At 41.5% G+C, this 25,685-nt stretch overlaps 1 protein-coding gene across 2 annotated transcripts in view; it reads right to left on the bottom strand.

Moving 5' to 3' along the window:
- The window catches only part of rad54l2 (RAD54 like 2), a 53,198-nt gene extending 28,538 nt beyond the window's left edge, over nt 1–24,660 (bottom strand). The window contains exons 1-2 of one of the 2 annotated variants that reach the window (XM_018737776.2): nt 24,552–24,660; nt 5,743–5,931 (exon numbers count right to left, since the gene is read on the bottom strand). In XM_018737776.2, coding sequence (XP_018593292.1) covers nt 5,743–5,875 — 133 coding nt within the window. In that variant the 5' untranslated portion in view covers nt 5,876–5,931; nt 24,552–24,660. Of the gene's footprint in view, nt 1–5,742; nt 5,932–23,861; nt 24,104–24,551 lie in introns of those variants that run through there. The other variant, XM_018737777.2, reaches the window with a different exon arrangement.
- Nucleotides 24,661–25,685: the final 1,025 nt, after the last annotated feature.

The following is a 25,685-nucleotide window of genomic DNA, read 5'->3' as shown; positions in this document are numbered from 1 at the left end:
CTGCAGCACAAAAAAGCCAGGTACCGATCATGCATTGCTGTCTAAATGGGTCAAATACTGTCAGTTGGTTTTAGTAAAAGTATTAGGGGAATAAAAAGAATCATGGAAAAGATTCCACACAGAATACGCCACATTCAGCCTATACTCTATTACAAAACATTGTGTGAACAGAGCTTATATTACAGTAAACGAGGTATAAAGCTGTGCATATGAACATCGCATGCAATAACTAATAATCAGCTGCCTTTATTAACATAAAGGACTTAAATTTGCAGAAGCAATAGTGTAGATTCAAACCAAGTGCAGAGTAACAGAATATAAACAGGGTAAAGCCACAAGAACTCTAAACTTGCCTCGAGCAAGCCTTTTACTAAAGGAAGAACAAACCACATCGAAGTACCGTTGCTACGGAAGAGCCTTTCAAATGCAGTCTACAGGGACCTCTCATTACACAGTTGGCTCTACATGCTGAGGTGAACCATGGTTTGTGGTATGCTGCTACTCATTGTTCCTTCACTGGCAGTAAGGCTGTTTGCATGCTTTTAGTTCAGTCCTTACTTGGGTAGAGCGTGGCTGGACTTCCACTGTTCTGTTCCAGTGTTATACTTATGAATGAACACAAACATGAATTAATAACAATAAGTAGTCACTTTTTCAGAATTAAGTGATACTTTCATTAAATTTCCCAATTTGGCAACATAACTGGTTTCTACACTCACCAATCACTTTATTAGGTACACCTTGCTAGTACCGGGTTGGACCCCCTTTTGCCTTCAGAACTGCCTCAATTCTCTGTGGCACAGATTCAACAAGGTGCTGGAAACATTCCTCAGAGATTTTGATCCATGCTGACATGATAGCATAACACAGTTGCTGTGGATTTGTCAGCTGCACATCCATGATGGGAATCTCCCGTTCCACCACATCCCAAAGGTGCTCTATTAGATTGAGATCTGGTGACTGTGGAGGCCATTTGAGTATAGTGAACGCATTGTCATGTTCAAGAAACCAGTTTGAGATGATTTGAGCTTTGTGATATGGCACGTTATCCTGCTGGAAGTAGCCATCAGAAGATGGGTACACTGTGGTCATAAAAGGATAGACATGCTCAGCAACAATACTCAGGTAGGTTGTGGTGGTTAAACGATACTCAATTGGTACTAAGGGGCCCAAAGTGTGCCAAGAAAAAAATACCCCACAGCATTACACCACCACCACCACCACCAGCCTGAACCGTTGATACAAAGCAAGATGGATCCATGCTTTCATGTTGTTTACACCAAATCCTGACCCTACCATCTGAATGTCGCAGCAGAAATCAAGACTCAGACCAGGCAATGTTTTTCCAATCTTCTATTGTCCAATTTCGGTGAGCGCGTGCAAATTGTAGCCTCAGTTCCCTGTTCTTAGCTGACAGGAGTGGCACCTGGTGCGGTTTTCTGCTGCTGTAGCCTATCTGCTTCAAGGTTCGACATGTTGCGCATTCACAGATGCTCTTCTGCATACCTCGGTTGTAATGAGTGGTTATTTGAGTTACTGTTGCCTTTCTATCAGTTAGAATCAGTCTGGCCATTCTCCTCTGACCTCTGGCATCAACAAGGCATTTTCGCCCACAGAACTGCCGCTCACTGGATATTTTCTCTTTTTCTGACCATTCTCTGTAAACCCTACAGATGGTTGTGCGTGAAAATCCCAGTAGATCAGCAGTTTCTGAAATACTCAGACCAGCCCATCTAGCACCAACAACCATACCATGTTCAAAGCCACTTAAATCACCTTTCTTCCCCATTCTGATGCTCAGTTTGAACTTCAGCAGATCGTTTTGACCATGTCTACATGCATAAATGCACTGAGATGCTGCCATGTGATTGGCTGATCAGATATTTGCGTTAATGAGCAGTTGAACGGGTGTACCTAATAAAGTGGCCATTGAGTGTATATAGAATGACGATTTCAAAAAGTATGTGTTTGTCTCTCAACAAGTACATTTTTTTATATCGATGGTTTTAATTAAGGTCAAAACAGCCCACCAAAAAAAAAAAAAAAAAAAAAAAAGCAGTAAACCTAAGAGAGACAAGCACAAATTAACACATCACAAAAAAACGAGAAGAAAGGGAAGAGAGAAGCAAACAAGAACCCAGGCCTTGGAGAGTATAGCCTGCAGTTACCTTGGTGACAGGCTGACAATGTGACGCGGTGGGCTTCTTACACAAAGGTGTGGGCTCGCAAGCATCCAGGATGCTGCGTAAAGGATGGAAGGAAGGGGACCTTGAGCAAGAAGATGAGATCACCCCTGTTCTGTTGCACTTATTCCATTTCTATTTCAAGGACATACAACAAAAATCTATGTAACTGTGAAATAAAATCTTACATCCTCTACCAGGAATTTTAAGTTTTTCATGATCTACTGGTGCACCAGTTGCTTTGGTGATATGTCTCCAGTGTAAGCTTACTTCTGAGTGGGGCAATTTCTGTGGATTTTCCTCACAGAGAGAACAAGGAAGAGAAAGAAATATGAGGATTCTGAAGTGCAAAAAAAAAAAAAAAAAAAGGACCACAGGAAACCAACACAAACATGGTGCGAACATACAGTATGAACTTTGCACAGAAAGAGCTGGGTCTGCATTTCAGCTTAAGTGAACAGCTGATAGACTGGTGTGTGTTTGCGTACATGCAGGATCTCTCTCCTAAAAGCCTGCTGTTCATCGCAGCTAACCTCCGATCTACTGACCTAAATTCTGCCATCACTTATCGGACAATGCAGGGAGTCCACTGGAAGGGCAGAACAGAAGCAGGAATGGTGACACATGAGCTGCATGGAATGTAGGTGCTTTGGCTGAAGGGGAGTGTTGTGGCTGATGATCCCCATGAAGGGCCACAGTGTTACACAAACTCACAAAAAATTCAGTGTAGATTGCATACAACCGTATTCCCTTAAATCAACCACAGACCGAAATTACAGCTAGTCATATCGTGAACAAGTTCCTAATTTTAATTGCTGTTTCACATTTTGAAGACTTATGTTTGGTTGGTCACCTTGGGATGAAGACTTAAGGCTGAAGGAAAGGTGAGGAGGAGACAAAGGCCTGAGAAAAGATGAAGATGGGAACAAAGGCTGATCGAAGAGGAAAGTGGGGATAAAGGCCATAAAGGGTGATCAAAGAGAGGGTTGGGCTTGACGGCTGAGTTAAGAGAGGGTTGGGGACAAAGGCCTAGAGAGGAGAAAGATGCTGTTGAGACTTAGCCTCCAGGGCGGAACCTGTGCTGCAGCAAAATGGTTTTTTGCTATGCAGGCAAGCGGGCCTTGGGGAAGGGGTGGGGGAGCTGTGGTGAGGCTTTCATAACTGTGTTAGGTAACGTGTGTCACAGTGACATCCGCAGAGCGGCGGTGTAAATGTCACCGTGGCCTGAAAAGACTGTGGCAGCGTGAGCCAATCTGAGTGAGGGGGCCGCTAGCATCCCCATGGACAACCATCCCCATCCTCCATCCAGTCTCTCTCTCTCTTTATATTTTATTGCGCTCTCCCCTCCCATTTCTGAGTTGCATGTACAAATTAAAGACAAGGATTAATTATAGCTCCTAGAAACACTGGAAAATGGCTGTACTCCCAAAAGGCCGTTACACAACCAGAGGACGTGTGTATGGGAGGAGAGAGGAGCCCAGACCTCCTCCAGGTTAAAGGGAACCCTGGACACAGAACCCAGAATTGCAGTGTACAGTGTGAAAGCCCAGCTGCAGCAGGAGTCAAAATCACATTGATATTTTTAAACCAGCCAACCAGCTGCTTATCCTTCCTTGTAGTGGCTTTGGAACACTTAGCGAGACAGGGGTATGCCATATTATTCACCAATAAACTCTGATGTATCACACTAGTATTCTTTCTCCTGCTGGACATATGTATTTCACATACTGTAGGTGGAGTGAAGCCAAAAGATGTGCCCCATGTCTTCGTCTTTCATGCGGGCTTTACTTGATCCTCCTTTTCTTCAGGTCTCGTGTGCTGTGCTTTCTCAGTCTTTCACTTTCCGTTCTCTCCTGCTCTCCATCATTAACCTGGTAATGGGCTCAGCATGGAGCCGGGAGTCAAAATGGATCTTGAAGACATCAAATGTGGCTATTCTTTGGGAAACTGCCGTGCTGCATTCCACTGCACCTGCGAGGATTCAAGGGAGGCCTGACTGTGCCCTGTGGGCAGGCAAGACCAGGCAGCGCTTCAAAGCAAGATCTTCCCAGACATGGCAGCTTGCCACAGGCCCCAGGGCTATCTCTTTGTGAAAAGGCTCATCACAAATGTCTCCTCCAAGTCTCTTGTAACGTTTACCACACATGGTCAGCTGAAGCAAAAAAAAAAAAAAAAAAAAAAAAAAAAAAGCCTCACCAACTCCTAAACACAGTAATTTGAACCACTACAATATGTGGACAAAATAATAAAACCATATATTTCAGTCTTCCAAACCACGTATCAACATCTTGCTTTATTTAAAAAACATGACTAAAAAACACATTGCAGGTATCTCTCATGATACAAACACTAAATCAATTCCACTTTTGATAATCACAGTGATTTATACATTTTCCACACACGAACAAAGTTTTCTCTTAAGGTACTAACAGCTTTGCAAAGGACACTGATTATGAATTAACTACTGCTTCTTATAACACTAATACAAAAGTGTAGTAATTTTTGTCTTTTTGTGATTTTTTAAAAATATTTTAGCATATTTCATAAAAATTGTCTTTTTAGACTAAGCAACCAGTTGTATTTCCCCCTCACATAAAACATACTGTAAAGGGAATAAAGTGCTTGATTTACAGATTTTTGTCTCAGCAAAGAGTTTTCAAGGAATGAATTACCTTCACAAACTGATGTACAGCTGTACCAAGTTGTAAATGTAAAATGATCCTAACTGCACAGGAAGAAGCTACTTGTAGGTCCCCTGTGACTAAACCCACATCACTCTCAAACACCTGCCCTATAGGATCAGTTGTTGCATTTGTCAAAGCCTAGTTCCCAGTATTGATATCAGTATCCTCCCTAGTGAACATACCCTGAACAAACTGAAGAGAGATGTGTGTATGCTATACTTTCTCGGGGAAGTATGAGTGTTTGAATTTATGAAGGGGATGAGGCACACCTCTGGGAGCACTTTGTCATGTTCAGACAGCAAGGCTGAACATAGCAACAGGTTCCAGTGTGTGCTTCCCAGCTCCTTCCCCTGTACAGGTCTACCAAACCTTCAACAGAAGTATCAGACAGTGCCCTCTCCTCCCACTGACATTCGTTCCAAGGTCTCCTGCTTGCTTTCCCTCACACATGAATAACAGGCTCATGAACATCTGTCCCCTTTTACATCCCTCTTCTACACAGCTAAATAAGCAGGGTCAGAGGATTTACCATTTACAGAATGCAAAGAAGCATTTACAGAAGTAGAGAAGCAGCCCAAAGAAGGGCCTTGAAGGGATCTCAATGGCATTACTGCCAATTCATTCAAAGATTCATAAATGTATATTTTTGTTACTTAAAGCTGTTGTATCCCTGCATAAACAACTTTTTTTCCCACAATCAAGCCCACATATGGACAGAAAATACATTGTTACCGAACAAACAAAGACAACACCACCAACAGAATCACCTCTAAAAATAGAGTTGAGTCCTTGGCACAAGTATTCTTCAAACTAACAAAGAAGCCTGTCTGCAGCCAGGCAGATCCCTGCAGACTCCAGGTAAGAGCTGTACTCACCAGTAGGCTCCTCTTCATCATCCCCATCATTTTCATCATCATCTTCCTCCATCTCCTCCTCTTCCAAGTCCTCGTCCTCCTCGCTGTTGAGGTCGGGCTCCAGATCGCTCCCTGAGATCGCCTCTTCAGACATGATGCCCCGGGGTTCTCTTTGGGCATTACCTGCACATCCTCACTGCCCTAGGTTCCCTGCACAGATGACAGTCAAAAGTTGCAAATCTCTAAAATCAACTGTACAGCTTCTTACAGCCTTTCCTGCACGTGGATCTAATGTCTTCTCGCTCTGTATGAAGTTGAGAACCAATGACCATGTGACCAGCGAGACTTAAGAGTAAAACATTAGCTATCATTGTATCATTAGCTAATCATCTGCAGCAATGAAAGGTATAACAACCATTCTTAAATTAAAAAATTTTTGGTTGGTAAAGAAGCAGTGTTTCCACTCCAGTAAATAAGACTCAGATTTCATTAACACAGTTTTAGAAATGTCATCTATAACAATACTTTTACATAAGTTTTTTTTGTTTTTTTTTTTTTTTTGGGGGGGGAAATCACTAACAAACTTTAATTCCCTTTCAAAAGCCATCTTTTAATGTTACGGAAAACACTACAAATGCCAAAGGTCAAAAACAAACAGTGGATCAAAAAAGGGACCAAGGCCACACGAAAACATTCACACACCCTTATCAAGGTTTGGTCTGAGAGAGCAGTCTTTGTCCTTTCATGATGATTCTTATTCTACTGTCCTTTTAAGGTCCAAGGGACAACTGCCTCTGCCTCTCCCAAGCTAGCACGTTAGGGAAGGGTCAACGGTGACAACTCTTAACTCCTTTGGAATAACTGCAGCTGCCAAATATAGAAAGCAAGCAGGGTCAGACCACAACAACCAGACAAACAGGCACCCTCATAGTGCATTACTTCTCGTAGCCTGCTGGTTAACTTTTTAGAATTTTTTTTTTTTTTTTTTTAAATAACTCTGATTGAGAAAGCAAGTGTCGACAACGTGCACCACGCAGCAGCACATCCGACGGTGTCTGTCCAGACTGCCAGCATTCACTGACGCCACGGCTGGAGATGACTCAGAAACAACACATCACAAGCTGTACCCAGTGAGGTCAGGTGGATGAGTCCCCTCTGATGCACGGTCCGTGGGTGTGTGGGACTGGAACCGAAGCCCAAAGTGACAGGGTGAGGGGTCAACAGCGGCGATGCAAGCTACACAGATCTGGGTGGAGGATGGCTGAACACCTCCTCCTCATCAGACTCATAACTATACCTTTTCAATAGCTACTCATCCCCACAATTCAACATTAGGGTGTTTGTTCTCACGTAAATAATATGTTATGAAATATTTCATTATGAAATCATTAAACAAGAGACTTGACTTAGAAGGATAAGCATTTGATTGAGATGAAAGAGGGGGAAGTAAACCAGAAGGGCAGCTTGAGGCACTGGCAAAGACAATGCAGCAGCACCAAGTGAAACAAAAGCATTTACATATTGAGGCCAGCAGTGCTTTTTTTGTACTGAACTGGCTTTGTAGAGATTCCCTTGATGAAGAGGACAGCAGGGAGTCTGCTTTGCTCTTCTGAGCAGAGCCATCTGCCCCCACCCCAGATTTGCTCTATCGTAAAAGGAGGGTTTCAAACCCCCATGCTTATGCAATCCAGGCCCAACTTCACAGAAATGAGGCAACTAACCATTTTAATACTTCCCTGCTACAGACACTGATCCATAGCCCCTGTCCTGGATGACTCTCTGCCTGAAGCTCCAGCAGCCTCCTGTAACATGCTTACAGTGCTTACATAAGAGCAGGTGCAGCAATGGAGAGCAAAAACAGCTAGTTACAGTTCTCGAATCGCAGGGCTGTAACTTGGTTCATAGTATACGCTAATATGGATGCAACACGGATGTGCCATGCATGATAAAGGGCTCAACCTATCATCACCTGTAGCCATGAAACATCACCCCTCCATATTTGTGTCATGTTTTTAAACTGCCAAGAAATCTGAACCATCAGCCTGATCAGCTCACTCTGCTTTTGCCCCCGGCCCATTAACCTAACCATGTCTATTCTTTTTCAGGCTCTCCCGAGAAGGTTGCAAGAGCAGTGGAGTCACGAGACGGCTGCAAGTGATTTTGTATCAAATATTTTGTTGCTTATCCTGCTTTAATAGCACTGAAATGACTGGGGCACAGCCGCAGGCAACTCAAGTGCCTGCTCAAACCCTATATCAGAATTCTTTAATCTGCAAGAAGAGGTATGTGGGCATTGATGGGCACCTCAAGTTGATAGGAATAGAAAGTATCATTTATGCGCCCCTCTGCTCTGGAGATAGATTGTGCTACATCTGTGCATTAGTGGTAACAAATCATAGCTCTTGCTACTATTAAACATAGGCCTCAGTGTAGTGGTTCATATTTCTGTTGTTCACATCTGTGACTAAAGACAAGAGAGGCTTTGTCATCATTTCAACTATATACAGCTGGTACGGTACATAGTGAAATAAAAACGTTCCTCCAGGAACATGGTGCTAGATAAAACAGTTACCTACACAGCCAATGTGAAGTGCATTCGCGCAAGACTTGTGTGAACAGCACTAGACATTTCAACGTTTGCTAAAACAGGACAACAGGCACAATAACGGACAGTTGAGCACCGACCACTGTGCAAGTTTCAGTGTCAGTCCAGTCTCTGGGTACTGAGGAGTCTGATGGCTTGGGGGAAGAAACCGTTACACAGTCTGGCCACGAAGGCCCGAATACTTTGGTACCTTTTACCAGACGGCAGGATGGTGAAGAGTTTGTGTGAGGAGTGCGTGGGGTCGCCCACAATGCTGGTGGCTTTGCGGATGCAGCGTGCAGTGTAAATGTCTGTGACGGAGGGAAGAGAGACCCTGATGATCTTCTCAGCTGCCCTCACTATCCGTTGCAGCGTCTTGCGATCCAGAATGGTACAATTTCCAAACCAGGCAGTAATGCAGCTGCTCAGAATGCTCTCGATAGTACCTCTGTAGAATGTGGTGAGGATGGGGAGTGGGAGATGGGCCTTTCTCAACCTTTGCAGAAAGTAGAGACGCTGCTGGGCTTTCTTGGCTATGGAGCTGGTGTTGAGGGACCAGACGAGGTTCTCCACCAGGTGAACACCAAGGAATTTGGTGCTCTTGACGATCTCCACGGAGGAGCCGTCAATGTTCAGCAGAGAGCGGTCGCTCCGTGCTCTCCTAAAGTCAACAACCATCTCTTTTGTCTTGGCTGTTGGCTCTGCACCAGTCCGTTAGCTGCTGCAACTCCTCCTCTATATGCTGACTTGTCACTCTTGCTGATGAGACCCACCATGGTCGTGTCATCAGCGAACTTGATGATGTGGTTCGAGCTGTGCATTGCTGCACAGTTGTGAGTCAGCAGAGTGAACAGCAGTGGACTGAGCACACAGCCCTGGGGGGACCCAGTACTTAGTGTGGTGGTTTTGGAGATGCTGCTCCCAATCTGGACTGACTGAGGTCTCTCAGTCAGGAAGTCTAGGATCCAGTTGCAGAGGGAGGTATTCAGGCCTAATAGGCTTAGCTTTCCAACCAGGTGCTAAGGAATGATTGTATTGAATGCTGAAGTCTACGAAGAGCATTTGAACGTATGTGGCCTTTTTGTCCAGGTATGTAAGGGCCAGATGGAGGGTGGTGGAGATGGCGTTGTCTGCTGAGCACTTGGGATGATGCGCAAACTACGTGGGGTCCAGTAGGGTCTTCATGTGCCTCATGACAAGACTCTCGAAGCACTTCAAGATGATGGGTGCGAGTGCGACGGGATGCTAGTTGTTGAGGCAGGACACTGAAGACTTCTTCAGCATGGGGACAATGATGGTGGTCTTAAAGCACGTTGGAACACGGCGCTGCTCAGGGAGATGCTGAAGATGTCAGTGAGAATATATGCCAGCTGGTCTGCACATCCTCTGAACACTCTGCCAGGAACGTTGTCTGGTCCAGCAGCCTTCTGTGGGTTGACTCAACATTCTATCCATATTGCATCCAACGGTATACAGGTGGTCTCCAACTTACGATGGGGGTACATTCCAGAAAACCCAAACATGGATGTAATACACACCTCTTGTCATTGCGAACGAGGCAAAGGTGAAGCGCTGATGAACCCAAACGCAGGTGCATTTTATTGAAGACAACAAAAGGGGCAGGCAAAGGTCAGGCAATTTGCAGACGGAATTCCACAGGACGAGATGAGAGACATGGTCAAGAAGCAAGCAAAGGTCCGTAGCGAGAAAGCAGGAACAAGGAAGAGGGACAAAGGAAAACACTAGTCACGGACACCCGCTGGAGATGCGGTTGCTCAAGGCGAGGTAGTGCGAGCAGGTGTGCTGGCACGGTTCCTTTATACCTGTCCTCTCTGATCGGTGGCAGGTGTGGGCGTGACCCTCTGCATGATAGACTGGTAGATGTGGATCGCTACCACTGCCCAGCATCGTGAGAGATTAACGCACTGCATGTCGCTTGCCATCGGGGGGGGGGGGGGGGCTAAAGTTCATTATCAAAGGGGTGCGATGGCGCAGCTGGCTTGGCCAGGTACTGCTCTCTGGTGGGTCTGGGGTTCGAGTCCTGCAGGGTGCCTTGTGATGGACTGGCATCCCGTCCTGGGTGTGTCCCCTCCCCCACTAGCCTTATGCCCTGTGTTGCCAGGTTGGGCTCTGGGACCAGCGGCTTCTGCCTGTGTGTGTGTGTGTGTGTGTGTGTGTGTGTGTGTGTGTGTGTGAGAGGGAGTTCATTATCAAACACTGCAAGTCATCTTGGACAAAGTTTCAGTAAAATAAAGGTCAATAATATTTCGAAAATACTGTTAGAATACTCTATTAGGTTTATAGCAGAGATTCTTTATCTTAAAAATTGATTTTATGTTAAACTATTAAATAAAATAAATCCTGAACTGCATGCAACAAATAATTGGGATCAGAGGCTAAGTGGCTAATGATCTTTTTAAGTTCAGTCTTTAGTAAGAGTTTAATAAATCAAAGAGTTTACAGCCCTACTGCAAAGTTTCAATATTCGTTGTGCCGTTTCACTCATCTGTTTGAAAACTCATTGTTTTTTCCCCTGGAGACAAGCTATTTCCCTTTGTACAAAAACACATATTTACAGATTCACTATACTATGCTTTGAAAACCAGTGACAATTAAAGGCCCGCTTCTGTCATTGAGAGTGGCAAAATAATTCTGTGTACCACAAAATGTAGGAGAATATCAACATTTGTCTTTTGTCCACAGACTAAATTAAATAGACAAGAATAAATAATGAAAAACAAGCAATTCCAAATAAAATCCAGAGCCAATACAATCCACATTGCTCCCTAAACTGAAGCTGTAATTTCCTCTTTTCTCTTGTCGTTTGTTATGTGAATTAACTATTCAAACAAACCTGTCTGAAGCATTAAAATTTTGACTTGAGTTTCTCATTTTTCCCCAGGATTTCATTTGTCAGGGCAACAGTTTGTACTGCTCAATATTCTGAGTTGATACCCATGTACAAAACCATGCGCACCAAAGTACGACCCCTGGAATTAGTTGGGACCGCTTAGTTTATTACACAAACTAGTTCCAAACATTTTCTTCACAGAAAAGACCAGACAATAGAGGTATACAGACTCCTGGTTTATATATATCGTTATTGCCAGTATAACGGCTTTAGAAAATTTGTACCCATGTTCGGTATACAGACTGAAAGCCCCCGGTATTAAGGACCTTTTTTCAGGTGTTTGAGGCAGACTCAATGAGGAACAAGCTTTTCTTCTTAATTTCGCACTGTTTTTCAACTTCTTTTATTACAGTTTTGAGAATTTTTAAAAATTTTTGTTCACATATCTCTACATTTAAGAGGGGTCTGAAAATGCACATCCTTCTGACTCACTTCTCTAATCTTGTGCTTGATTAATGTTTTTAATAAAGGAAAAGTGTATATGTAGCTCCTTGTGTAATATATACTGGTTTATACTATATCACAAATTGACTATACTCAAAAAAAAAAAAAAAAAAAAAAAAAAAAAAACATGTCCGCATCAAAGTCTGTCTTCTGTTGATGTAACGCAGTTTTTGCATTGTTCTCCGAGATGTATGTCACTTTGGAGAAAAGTATCTGCTTAATGAATAAATATAAACGTACTGTATGTTTCTTTCAGATGTTTACATGTACTTACTGTTCAGTAAGTTTGTAAAAATTTCCTAAATTATTCTCCAGTTTTGTTCACTAGTGAAAGTGTCTTTGAAAGAAGGGAAAGAAGTCTATTTCATTACAAATGCTCAAAAATATGTTGCTATATGGTGCTAAGAGAGGGCAGAAAATTTTCCTCAAATTCATAAAGTGTCCTGTGTTTCAATCCTAAGCACAAAATCAATTTGAACATTATGGTTAATAACTGTGTAACTTAAGACATGTTGCAGTCAATTCTAGATCCGACAAAGGTTAGGGCTGTTGCCTTACAAACTGAAAATTCCACCTGCTGTACTACTCCTGATAAACATACTGTACTTACCTTAAATAAATACAAGAATACCCCGCTATATAAATGAGTAAATAATTGTGAAGCCAATTATCTAACACTAAGTTACCTTGGACAAAGGTTTTGGCCAACTAATAACAATCATCATCAAAAGGCGGTAAAATGTTTCATAAAATGTTACAAGTTGATCTTGAAAGAGTCATTAATCGTGCTGAACTGCATTTACCACAAGAAAACGATAAAGTAACAAGTCAGCTACAAGAAATTGAATTCAGCTGAGCACATCTTATAGGTTTTAGATTATCTCTTGAAATAAGGGGGTCTTCCTTTATCTTTACAGTTTAGTAGCTTCAGACTTTTGTGTTCAAATTGTCAGCAAGTTAAACACATTCTTTTTCAGTGACAAGTCACTTAATGCCAGCTTTATAGAATCACTTCAGTTCAACATCCTAGTGGTAACACCAGTTACACTGTTATAGAGGAAATTTATGATCTTTGACAAAGTTAGAATAATATTAGTGCATCATCTGAAGCCCATTCATGATCTCCGAAATCTGTCACGAGCCTGTGAGGTTGTACGTTCGTAAGGCTAATAATGTGTCATCTACTAAATGGGTGTAATTGGGCCAAGCACACAAAAGTCTGAAGTAAATGACTTAGCTCAGAAATAACTGGCAAACAGGGAAACAAACAGTGCAAAGGCCAGACAACATAGTTGATTTAGACACTCGCCCCTCAGCTACCAACTTACAAATGGGAGTGTGGTCAGAGAGGCTGCCACATTGTGCAATCACAGTTCTAATTTGCACTCTCGCCCTCAAGCGGAGAGTTGGAGGGCTGACTGCTGCTTTGGCATTGGGCGACTTCTCTAATTCACTTTTATGTGAGCATTCTCACCTTTCCAAAGCAAACATGTCAATTCTAAGAAGGGAGTTGGGGTGGGGGGAATAACGAGTGGATTTCTGGTCTCAACATACAAAGCAAGAAAACAGCAAAAGCACAATAAGTTGAATACTAAAACAAATTAGCTACTTGCATAAGCAACATTATATAACAGCTGGCTAAAGTAGTTATTTACAAGTTTTACAAGATATATACTGAAACAAGAACGTAAATGTCTTCACACACACACACACACACACACACACACACACACACACAGCCCCTAAACACATAAACTCACATACAGCTCAGCCTGCATATTTTGTTCCTGCAGATACAACACTGCAGAAAATCAAAAAGTTTAAAAAAAAAAAAAAAAAAAAAAATGTATGAATTGTTTTATATATAAGAAAGGCACTAAACTTGACCATATCAAGTTTGCAGTCCGTATGAGTGTAAGTCATCCCATTCAGGATGTCAAGGTGGCTGAAGAAGAGGAGAAAAAAAAAAAAAAAAAAAAAAAAAAACACATCAATTCAACTGATTTCCAATGTTTCAAGAACAGACTCATTCAGATATTTTGACCAAAACTTAACTATAGTTCTGCAGCAGATGCAGTGGTAAATTAATCACTACATTCTCCACACTATATTTTCAAAACCTGCTCAGCTCTTTGATACATAAGCACTTTAGCAAGTAGTAAGTACTTGTAAGAACAATGAATTTGGATTCTTACTCCATAAGTATGGAAATATTTAAACATTTATAAAAATGTAGGCTGCTGAGTTGTGAGGAGAATGAATCAACACATAAGATGCCGAAAACAAAGGTATCATTGCCCTAGTGCCTAGCCACTGCATAAGTAGGAGACCTACCATCAGCTGACTGCTACGAGGTCATATTTGGCATTATTGTTGAGGATGTGAGTACAAACTGCAGGGCAAAGCACTGCATGACCATCTCTCTGGATAGCGGTCCCCAGCCATGGTCTTGGCCACTGACACAGCATGGGGGTATTTTAATTTCATTCATATCAGATACAAAATAGGTGTTTTCACTGCATTTGGTAATAGGCATATATAAACCCCTGTGGCTTTCACACAGGATGTTCAGCACTTTTAAGTCTTTTTATATTGATCAAAGTATTATGTTTAAGCACATCTGAGTGCTGGATGAAGGTTAGAAAAAAGGTCAGTAAACCTGACAGGAAAACGGCTGGCGAATTCTTCGGTCTTTTTGAGGATTCATCTGGCTCTTACAGATCTCTTGTGTTGTGGGCCTTTAACATGGGTGAAGTTGGCCACCAACTTTTGTGGCTCCAAGATTAACAGTGCTTGATGGACAGCTGAAACAACTGAATCAGTAAAAAATTCTAAATGTTAGTGTAAAAAGTGTTTAATCAAAAAACAGCTATAGTATGACAAATGACTAAAACACACCCACAAAAAATGTGAATAATATGCATTATAATTAGGAAAAAAATTGTCTTTTAAGAAATAGGTTGATATATTTAACTATAAGTAAACAAGTTTTATTTTTACTTGATGCAGTGAAAAAGAATATGACTATCCCGGTGTGTCTTCAACATTACAATGTGGTGTTGTACCATCTTGACCTTGAAATACGATTTAATTTCAATTCCTTACAAGTGCAGTATTGCCACAGAGGTAAGATACTAAAACTGTGACATTTTGATAGTTTCTCTAGGTATGACAGCATATTGGAATAGATGTATACTGACAGGGTTTCTTAGACTTTAAATGTATGTTTATCAACTTCAGTATCTTGTCATTATACATCAGTTTATCTACCACTTTGTCTTGATGCTAATTTGTTACAATCTCCAAAAATAGCAGCATTAACTATCACTCTAAGAAAAAATACACATTACTGTGCTACTCATAAAAGCTAAACACTCAATCTGTCCTAAGATTTAGGCTTTTGAACTTTTTCACAATTCATTAAAATGTATTCATAGAAATTAAACTAAAAAACAAACAAAAACTCAACTTAGAAAACATGCAATTTCCTACTCATTAGTCTTGGGAGAAAAATGCGACATAAATGTATATACGTAACCGGTATTCCTGGCAGGAAGGAAGGAAAGAGAAAATACAGCAAGCAGACTGAGGTCCAGTAAACTTTTATGACCTTTGCTCTTTGGCATATCATCTCCAAACTCCCTGCTTACTTTTGAGTGAGCTCGCTTTGTTCTTAGATCAGTGAACGTTTAGCTGTATAAAAACAAAAGAGAGACGGATTACACTGTATACCAATTTAACTATGTATCTGAGCTTTTGTGATGTGAAATTTAATGAATACAATTCATGCTCTTCTCAATCCCAAGGCAGAACACAAATGCCAGTGGTGGACCTCAATGATCCCACTTGGACTGAACGTGTGTACAGCATAGATACGCCGCAGGCTAATGACAAAACTAAAGACAAGAATTTGCATTCTGCAGACACATCCATACTACCACTTTTACACTATGCCTTAATTCCAGCTGCCACTGATAAGTACTGCAGTCTACAGTGAAGAAATGCAACAGTGCAAACAACACAGAAAAACCTTTTCCCATTGTGATGAAAACTATTCCTCTCCTATTTTAGATCAAGTTAACCCATGAGAACTCAGTTCAGGTTGCAGGCAGTTGTTCCCCTTAAATAAACCAATATGACTACAAACCAGCTTTCTTGGGAAGACATCCTTAACGCCTCGCTAGCAGCCTGTTCTGGAGCAGATTTCTACACATTTGCTGCAAATTATTTTATACATTTCCAGAAGGAGACTGGAAAAGAAGCCTTTTCTTGATTGTATCCAAGTGAATTATGTAGAAAAAAGTACTACAGTGCAATTACAATTCTGGCCCATACAACAAGTTTGAAAGAATTTAATCGCATTACGACAAATACGATCTCCAATGTACTTATATTTCCTCTTTTTGGGCAAATTATATTTCCCAGTGAAGGACACTACACAACTACACACTACAAGAAGCGGAATATTTGTGAAAAGTACACCAGATGAAACCTAGAGTTGCCAGATCGTGTCTGTTAGGTTTAACCCCACTCAACTTCCACTTCATCCATTTGGTTTCTGGAGTGTGTTTCCTACAGAAGCAGCACATTTTAGGATGCTACCTCACTTAAGAGCGGTGTCCATTCAAGGTTCTGCATGGTAATGTTAGCAAAAACAGAAGTCTTTAACTTCCCAAATGACCTTCTCAGCATGAGCTGAGTATATACAAATCCAACCGTTGATTCCTTTTCAGGTAATGAAGGCATATTGCACATGTAAAGACCTAGAAACCAATGACTCTTTATCCTCTATGTCAGTTGTGCTGTAACACAGCAGTTGTGTTCCTTTGAAACACTGTTACGCTAATCTTAGTAAAATAAATAAGAACAATAATACACACACACACACACACACACACACACACACTGTCTGAAACTGATTGTCCTGGAAAATGGGGTTAAGTGCATAGTACTTCAAGTACAGTAAGCATCAAACAGAAAAAAACCCCAGACTACATCCAAACAACCACTGATCGAAGCAAGTACTTGGTGCACACTCAGCAGCTCATACCTCGGCATGCATCTTCATCGAAATTACTTGGAATTCGATTGATTGTGTATCCCCAAATCAACTTGCATTAAGTTTTCATTATGCAAACTGCACTCCCGTATTTATAATACAAATAATTAAAAGATGCTTTGTAGCAGAAGTGACCATTTAGTTTTAACCAATTACCTATATCCTAGGTGTCCCCAAGACAAACTCAGAAATTAGACAGCTATCTCCTCCCACCAGTGCACTGCATGTGCCTTCAATTTTGCTATGAGATGTAATACATTCGGTCCTTGTGTTACAAACTATTTAGTTATGAATTTTGGAAGATATGAATATTTCAATGTTTATTTTTAATTGTATTTTCTTAACATTTTCTGTTTTTAAAAATTTGTTTGTTGCAGAGACATTACAACCTAAGTTTTCCCACACAGCTGTTGGGTGTCAGTGAAATGCACCCAAAGATTAGTTACACGGGACTGGATTAATTCAATTCACTTCCACAGCATTAACAGCACAAACTTTATAAAAATGGGAAAAATCTAACAGTATGTAAATGAAGTATGTCACTATTATAAGGTATACCACTAATTACAGATAATAAATCCCAACAAAGTGGCCAAATACAGCACATAGAGATCAAGCACTCAGTAATATACATTGAATAGGAGGCTGTGCAGATAGTATGTCTACTTTAAAACTACTGAAACTGACTATTTTATTGTTCCAAATTAATAAAAGATATGAAATTCCTGCGATGGACTGGTGTCCTATTCATGGTATACCCTGCCTCATGGATTGTGCTTCAAAGACTGACAAAGGAGCATAGTGATTGCACAGCACAAACGCTTGATGGGTAAAGTATTACAACAAATTTTTAAATCATTACAGTTTTAATTGAGGCTTTTACATAATTTAATTTAAAGCATGAACAAAATAAGGGACTTCTGCATTAAGCTTTTATTAATTGTAATATAGTGTCTGGATTAATAAACAAATCAAGTGATGCACAGAATTCAGATTCTAATTCTGTTTCTACATTGACAACCAAATACAAATTGAGGAAGACCACCAGTCATCTGATGTGACACACAGCATCATGGGTAACCAGCCGACAACTGTGAGCACCAATGGGAAGAAGACCTCAGTCATCTCAATCACCCAAGACCACAGAGACTAGGGCCTTTTATCACAGCTGACTAGCCAGTTTACCAATTTACTTACTAGTATGGAGGCCCTATCAGGACACTTTTAATGTCATAGTACTTATGTTTAAAGGGACAGTTCTTAGTCCTGGGTTTCGCAACCCTCTGTGCATGTGGGTTTCATCGCAGCTGAGCTGTTATTTGTGTCGTCTTACTGAGCTGTAAAACCAAAAATGTTCATTTTCAATAGCGTTAAACACAAATTATTAAAAAAAAAAACAGAAGTCCTCTCAAATGACACAAATTAATTAAACTCAGTCCAAATAAAAAAAACAGTATACACAGGAGGTCACAGATGCAGGTTTTTTGGGAGCAAATGGTCACACAAAGCACAGGCCTGCATCCACAGGCTTTGCTTTATTTACTCATCTTATACAGCTCAGTAATGCTTACAGTCTTGAAGATAAATCGTTTGTTTCTGGACTGGTCTCACATGCCGGAAAATTTCATTTGTGTCACAGTCCATTTTAAGGACTGCTGACATGACACACGAACAACTTGGTCATAATTTGCATACTGTTTGTTTCTTAGCAACAATATGTAGTATGAAAATTCTTGGCAGACCATTTTAACAACTGCAGTTAATATTAAACTCATCTGGCTATAGTTTGACTAACTGTCATGGTGTATTGTTTTGAATCAGTTACCTTTATACAGTGCCATGAAAAAGTATTTGCTCCCTCCCTGATTTTTCTTTTTTTTGCATATTTGTCACAGTTAAATGATTGAGATCGTCAAACAGACTTTAATATTACACAAAGATAACCCGAGTAAATACAAAATGCAGTTTTTAAACGATGATTTCATTTATTAAGGGAAAAAAAGCTGTACAAACCTACCTGGCCCCATGCGAAAAAGTAATTCACCCCCCGTTAAATTATGAACGAACTGTGATTAACCACATTTTTTGGAAAGCTGAGTTAAACTTCACTTGCCACACCCAGGCCTGATTACTGCCAGACCTGTTGAATCAATAAATCACTTAAACAGAACCTGTCTGATAAAGTGAAGCACATCTCAAAAAGTAACACATCATGCTGCGATCTAAAGAAATTCAAGAACAGATGAGAAACAAAGTAATTGACATGTATCAGTCTGGAAAGGGTTACAAAGTCATTTCTAAGGCTTTGGGACTCCAGCGAACCATGGTGAGAGCCATTATCCACAAATGGAGAAAACTTGGAACAGTGGTGAACCTTCCCAGGAACGGTCGGCCTACCAAAATTACTCCAAGAGCGCAACGACGACTCATCCAGGAGCTTATAAAAGAACCCAGAACAACATCTAAAGAACTGCAGGCCTCACTTGCCTCAGTTAAGGTCAGTGTTCATTATTCAACAATAAGAAAGAGACTGGGCAAAAATGGCATCCATGGGAGAGTTCCAAGGCAAAAGCCACTGCTGACCAAAAAGAACACAAAGGCTCATCTCACATTTGCCAAAAAAACATCTTGATTATCCCCAAGACTTTTGGGCAAATATTCTGTGGACTGATGAGACAAAAGCTGAACTTTTTGGAAGGTCTGCGTCCCGTTACATCTGGCGTAAAACTAACACAGCATTTCATAAAAAGAACATTATACCAACAGTCAAACATGGTGGTGGTAGTGTGATGGTCTGGGGCTGCTTTGCAGCTTCAGGAGCTGAACAACTTGCCATAATTGATGGAATCATGAATTCTGCGCTCTACCAGAAAACCCTGAAGGAGAATGCCCGACCATCAGTTCGTGACCTCAAGCTCAAGCGCACTTGGGCTATACAGCAGGACAATAATCCGAAACACACCAGCTAGTCCACCTCTGAGTGGCTCAAAAAAAAAAAAAAAACAAAATTAAGGTTTTGGAGTGGCCTAGTCAAAGTCCGGACTTAAATCCGATTGAGATGCTGTGGCATGACCTTAAACAGGCCGTTCATGCTCGAAAACCCTCCAATGTGGCTGAATTAAAACAGTTCTGCAAAGAAGAGTGGGCCAAAATTCCTCCACAGTAATGTGAAAGACTCATTGCCAGTTATCCCAAATGCTTGACTGCAGTTGTTGCCACCATGGGTGGCACAACCAGTTATTAGGTTTAGGGGGCAATTACTTTTTCACATACGGCCAGGTAGGTTTGGACAGCTTTTTTTCCCTTAATAAATAAAATCATCATTTAAAAACTGCATTTTGTATTTACTCGGGTTATCTTTCTGTAATATTAAAATTTGTTTGATCTCAATCATTTAACTGTGACAAATATGCAAATAAATCAGGAGGGGGGCAAATACTTTTTCACGGCACTTTATGCAGGCAAGTGGTTGAAATTACACAAGGTAAGCTGTAAGATATTGTTCAGGTGTTTGCCAAGCTTGGCATTCAGATTGCAAATGTTTCATCACGAGCTGAGGTGACATCATCAGTGCTTAATACATGTGTTGCTGGTTTGAATATCAGTCTTTATAATGGGTGTGGAAACTGAAAACTTTGATGGATTTGATTTGATTGGCTGATTCAGATGACCTTGGGTGTAGAGCCCATTCTGGTTTGCAGCTGTAACTGGTTCTAAGCCCAATTTAACCCAATTAACCTGACTGATGAATTGACCTGATTAAATCCTACCAGTTTAGTTTTTTGACTCACATTGGGTGGTCCTTGCATCATATGGGCTCATACATGGGGTCCAGATTGACATGTTTATTTATTGATTTTCATGAAGCGTACCAGGCCTCAAGGAACCCTCTCGATTGTTTTGCATCTGCTTGGGACAGGATTTCTGGGCTGTCCAGGTTCAAGGTATGTCCTTCCCGGTCATGCTGCATGGAGATCATGGACAATGGATTGTGTTTTCCTGTGGCCAATTTGTGGTTGCAAAGTTGTGCAAGAATCTAAAATCTTAAGAGTAAAGACACTAACAACAAAATGGCTCCTGTTTATTTTAAATCACTCACCATCCCCTCTCAGTGAACTTGAGACAATCAGATTTTATATTATAACAAGCATGCTTGTCATCCTCTAGGTTGCTTTTGGGATATAATCCAAGCTTTGCTTTTCAGTGCAAATCTTGTAAATACATAACCAGCAGAAAAATTGGTTTCACCTAACAACTGAAATCTAAATTTGAACACTGCACCTCCAAAACTTCCACATTAACAGTCAAATTCTCTAAATAATGATCAAAATATAAAAGCAGCTGCCCTCCAACTAGCACAATATTAATAGCGGTATACCCTAGGGCACAAAATAAGAAAAAATTTGGACAGTAACAATAGTGCAAAAAAAATAAGATCAAAGAAAGAAAGGAGAGAACAGACAATGAAGTGAGAATGCAGGAATATTTCACAGAGGAAGGGCACAGAGAATCACAAAGGCTGGCAGGGAACAGCACAATAACAAATAACTCAGAGTATCATCCTGGGCGCACAGTGTTCCTTACTTTGCAGATTAGCTGGAACAGGGCAAGCTGATCCAGAACCACATGCCAGCTAGCCAAAGGACGTTCCACTCATTTCCCATCATGTTTTTGCCAAAACAGAACCAGATCCATTCTAGCTACTTCATCTAAAAGACTACTGCATTTCTTCAAATAAATTTTCAAAGAAACATTATTTTGTTCTTCCTTTCTAAATGATGGCCTTCAAAAGCATTAATTATCACAAATTATAAAGATTAGACCACTGCACCTTCTGCCACCTTCTCCCAAATGACTTCCACTTATGCCAGGCAGCAGTATCCTGCTCATAGGAACATGGTTTTATGTCTTAAATGCACCCCCCTTCCTTTATTCACTACAGGTCATTTAATGCTACATAGCTCAGGAAGGAGTGCACTCAAGATCTGAAAAGCAATCCCTCCCAAGCATCTAACATGCCATAGAGAGATGCTGACATGGTGACCAGTAGATCTGCTTTTCCTCCAACTACCAACCCACCTCCCTGTTCCTCTTGACTCGCCCTTCCCCCACCTATTCCACCCATGACCTAAGCCACAAGACCAAGCCACAACTGAAACCAGCATCATGGTTAGCTCAGTTATGCAAAAGCTCAAAGAGGACCCTGAGGGTTCACTAAAAATATTAGACTGCATATAGCTTTGTACACCAGAATGTATGTTGATGGACAGCCAGTAATCACATATTAAACTATGGGCTCATCAGTCACAAAGTAGTACCAGTTGGTTTGGCAGTTACCATAGAATAATTAGATTATGTAACAGCTTGGCAAAGGAAGTCACTATTGCAACAGCATGAGCCAAACACCAACTTTGTTCTAAGGCATCAGCTGTGAATCCAATGATCATTATATTATATCAATGATTTGAATGATGGCATAAAACAAAATGCAGGAACTATGAGTAGCTTTGTCTTCATGTAACTTAGTTTAATTAGCAAACAGATTCCTGGGTCAGACAATGACCTTGTAGTTGTTTGCACAGTTTCCTATTTTGACTTGCTGTGATCTTTACACTGCCATAATACTACAGTGTCTTAAAATACATTCTGGCACAAACATAATAACAGGGTCTTATGAACATAACACTAAGGAGAACATAGAGGTGTTTGAAACAGAGCAAAACATAATCCTATTTACAAGTCTGATTTGAAGTCTACTCAGGGTCAAGATCTACAGTGAAATAAAAAAAACTGGACATCCCACAAGCACGTAGTTTTACGGCAGTATAAGAGTCCAGTGTTTTCTCTATAACGGATTTATAGGGAAAACACTGAAATTTTCTATATATGATTATGCTTTGATTATTATAACTTTCTTACATGATTCTTTCTTTTTGACCCAGTTATAAAGGAAAGAATTCTCATTGTATGAATTAATGGTTTAGACTTTGACCAAGGGTACTACAGTAGGAGCGGAATTCAAACCAGGGACCATCAGATTACAAGGAGATATTGCTAAATCCTACAGCACATGCTCACAAAAAACAGTTTACCTGTCTCAACTGGAAGACAGATGCGATGTCCCTTTGACCCCCAGAGACACAAAGCAACAGAAAGGGTCTCAGAAGAGGTCTTAGTGCATAGCTGTTTGGGCATTATAATAATGATACATTTATTAATTTAGCTGACACTTTTCTCCAAAGCAACTTACAAAATTAAGCTTACAGTTATTACAAGCTTACAGGTATTCACCTATTTATACAGCTAGGTAATTTTTACTGGAGCAATTTCGATGAGCACCTTGCTCAAACCTGCAACCTTTGGATCCAGAGGCAGTAGCTCTAACCACTACATTACCAGCTATCCCTGCATCAGTGTGTCATATGGTACATTGAAGATGGTGGTGACAATCTTGAAATCTTTGCCTTCATCCAATGCAATCTAGGATGTCTGTAAAACACAATACTCCTACTAAATGACTTTTTTTTTTTTTTTTTTTTTTTTACATTTTAGGGTCACTACTGTGATCAAGGGTACTTCACTGAAGCAGGACAGACTCAACCTAACAAAATTCAGATGATGAATCCATGCCTTGAGCACTAACAATGATTTTTCATTTACACCATAGACATTTCAGAACTTGAGTGATGAACTATGAAACCATGGAACTCCATAAAACGCCTTAGTTTGTACAAAAACTGGAATCCCCTAATCTATTCATGTGAACGGCAAAAATGGTCCATTTAAATATGTGTCCACTGAGATTAAGTGTACCTTTGACTTTCTTTGAAGAAACACCACCGTGGGATACATTTATACACTTACTTAGCAGATACTTTTCTCACTCATCTACATCAGTGACACACACTCTCTCTGTGCCACTCACACATGGGGGAACCTGAACAGCATCATGTCTTTGGACAGTGTGGGAGGAAACCGGAGCACCCGGGGGAAACCCACGCACACACGGGGAGAGCATGCAAACTTCACACGGCGGGGATCGAACCCACGTTCACTCGCACCACCCAGCGTCCCAGGCGCCGTGAGACGACAGCGCTACTCGCTGTGCCACCGTGTCGCCCCAATGGGCTATACACTCTTACCGTTATTCCGCGGCGCGGGGACTCCAGAAACACTTGTTGTAGACATACAACCACAGGGTTTTGCAGCTTCAATCCTAAAGACACCCAACAACAGCTGGTGACGAACGTCGCCGGCTCAAAATGTCACCCGAGGCTTAGAAAATACTGAGGAAAAAAAGTGCCGCTTGAAGCGGTTATCGAGCGTTAGTCCGACAAAACGCCTCTCTCAGCCACAACGCGGGAAACGGAGCTGGGACGAGAGTTTGTCCAGCGCGAGAGCAGCGCGAGAGCCGCGCGAACAGCTCGAGTCCACCGCGACACGGCGGCTCGCCGGCGCGCGTCAGCAGCGAGACCATCATGTCTTGTTGTTGTCGAGATCAACACGAGAACAGAGCAAGTTAGCAGCACCGCTCAAGCGCCCCGGCTGAAACACTTCTGTCGTTCACGGTTCAGCCCCTTTCGCAACCGTTTGTAATTCTGCTTTTCACCCACAAGACGAGCGCCCGTTCGAGGAGACACTGACTGACTGGTTTCGTAACACTGGCATCGGACTGCGCTCCGTCCGTCGTTTGGTTTGGCGCGCTACTAGCCTTAGCATCTATTGTCCAAGTGGACACTGCTAGCTAGAGGAGGAAAACAGCTCTCCGCTGTCAACGGCCTCCCTTTCCCCTTGCATTAATGCACGCCCGGACGGGCAGCTCGCCCTCTTACCTCGTGTATTCGTGGTGGAAAGTCCCCCCTTTCTCCGGTTTGTTCTCAGTCGATTCTTAATTACAGGCAAGGTCTTTCATTTCTTTCATGTTTCTTGGACAAGCGCAACAGCGAGAACGGGTCCCTCCAGGAATACAGAGCGCCCCGTTCGAGAGTTCCGGCCACGCGCCGCAGCGTTCGTGACATGAGCGACGCGGGGAACAGTTAAAGTGGGACACACGACCATAAAAGCGATCTATTGAAAAAAAGTTCATCTGGATTTCCCAGCTGGCGGACAACAACAAAAACAACTGCTTCATTGATTAGAAAGTTATGCCTTAACTTGCTGTTTTGCAGTGAAAACTTTTCAGTACTTTGTGCCGTTTTGCTGCACCGGAACATAACATAACAAACTCAAACACACAGGGCGTTTTTTTTTTCCCCACCACAAGACGAAGAAGCTCGTCTAACTTATCTTATGTCAGTTTGTAGGATGCTGAACGAAAGTCGCCAATAACGTGAACAAGCAGCCTTTTTATTAATAATATCCACTGTGCAGGTTCGACCCCTTGTCTCTCTGCCAATGCAATATTTGATGGAAAAGATCGCACAGTCTGGGAGCCTCATGGTTCATGGATACATTCATTGTCCTCTTGACTTGTGTGGCACCAGAGGGATTACATTACCAGCGCACACTGTATTTTTCTATTACTACACAATTTTCATAAGTGAAAAATAATGTTTCCCATGCATACCCGTGCAGTCACACGTAGGAGTCTGTGTTTAAATGTGTAAATGGTATGAACTTTGAAAAAGATCAAAGGTTACGCATCTCTCTTATGGACCTACTGCAATTCCATCCAATGCTAGACTTTCACGCTTAGTTTTTCGTACTTTGTTGTCGCAGAATCTTGGGTTTCTACAAAGGGCACGGCTGAAGGGCTCAGGTCTTTCAAAATGAACATGCGGAGTGTTGTGTGGTCTCTGCTGGGAGCATCACCACCCATATGACACACCAGACACCGGAAGCCCTCAGTAACCAACAGTAGAAGGTATAGCCCTAGACTGCAAATACATTGTGCTTGCTTGAAAATGACTCATGTTGCTTGCAGCTTGCATTAACTTTTCCGTTATTCTGCTCATTCTCTCGTTATT

Source organism: Scleropages formosus, chromosome 2, assembly GCF_900964775.1.
Source record: "Scleropages formosus chromosome 2, fSclFor1.1, whole genome shotgun sequence".
NCBI lineage: Eukaryota > Metazoa > Chordata > Actinopteri > Osteoglossiformes > Osteoglossidae > Scleropages > Scleropages formosus.
Note: the sequence above shows the minus strand (reverse complement) of the source record. Positions and strands in the feature narration are given on the sequence as shown.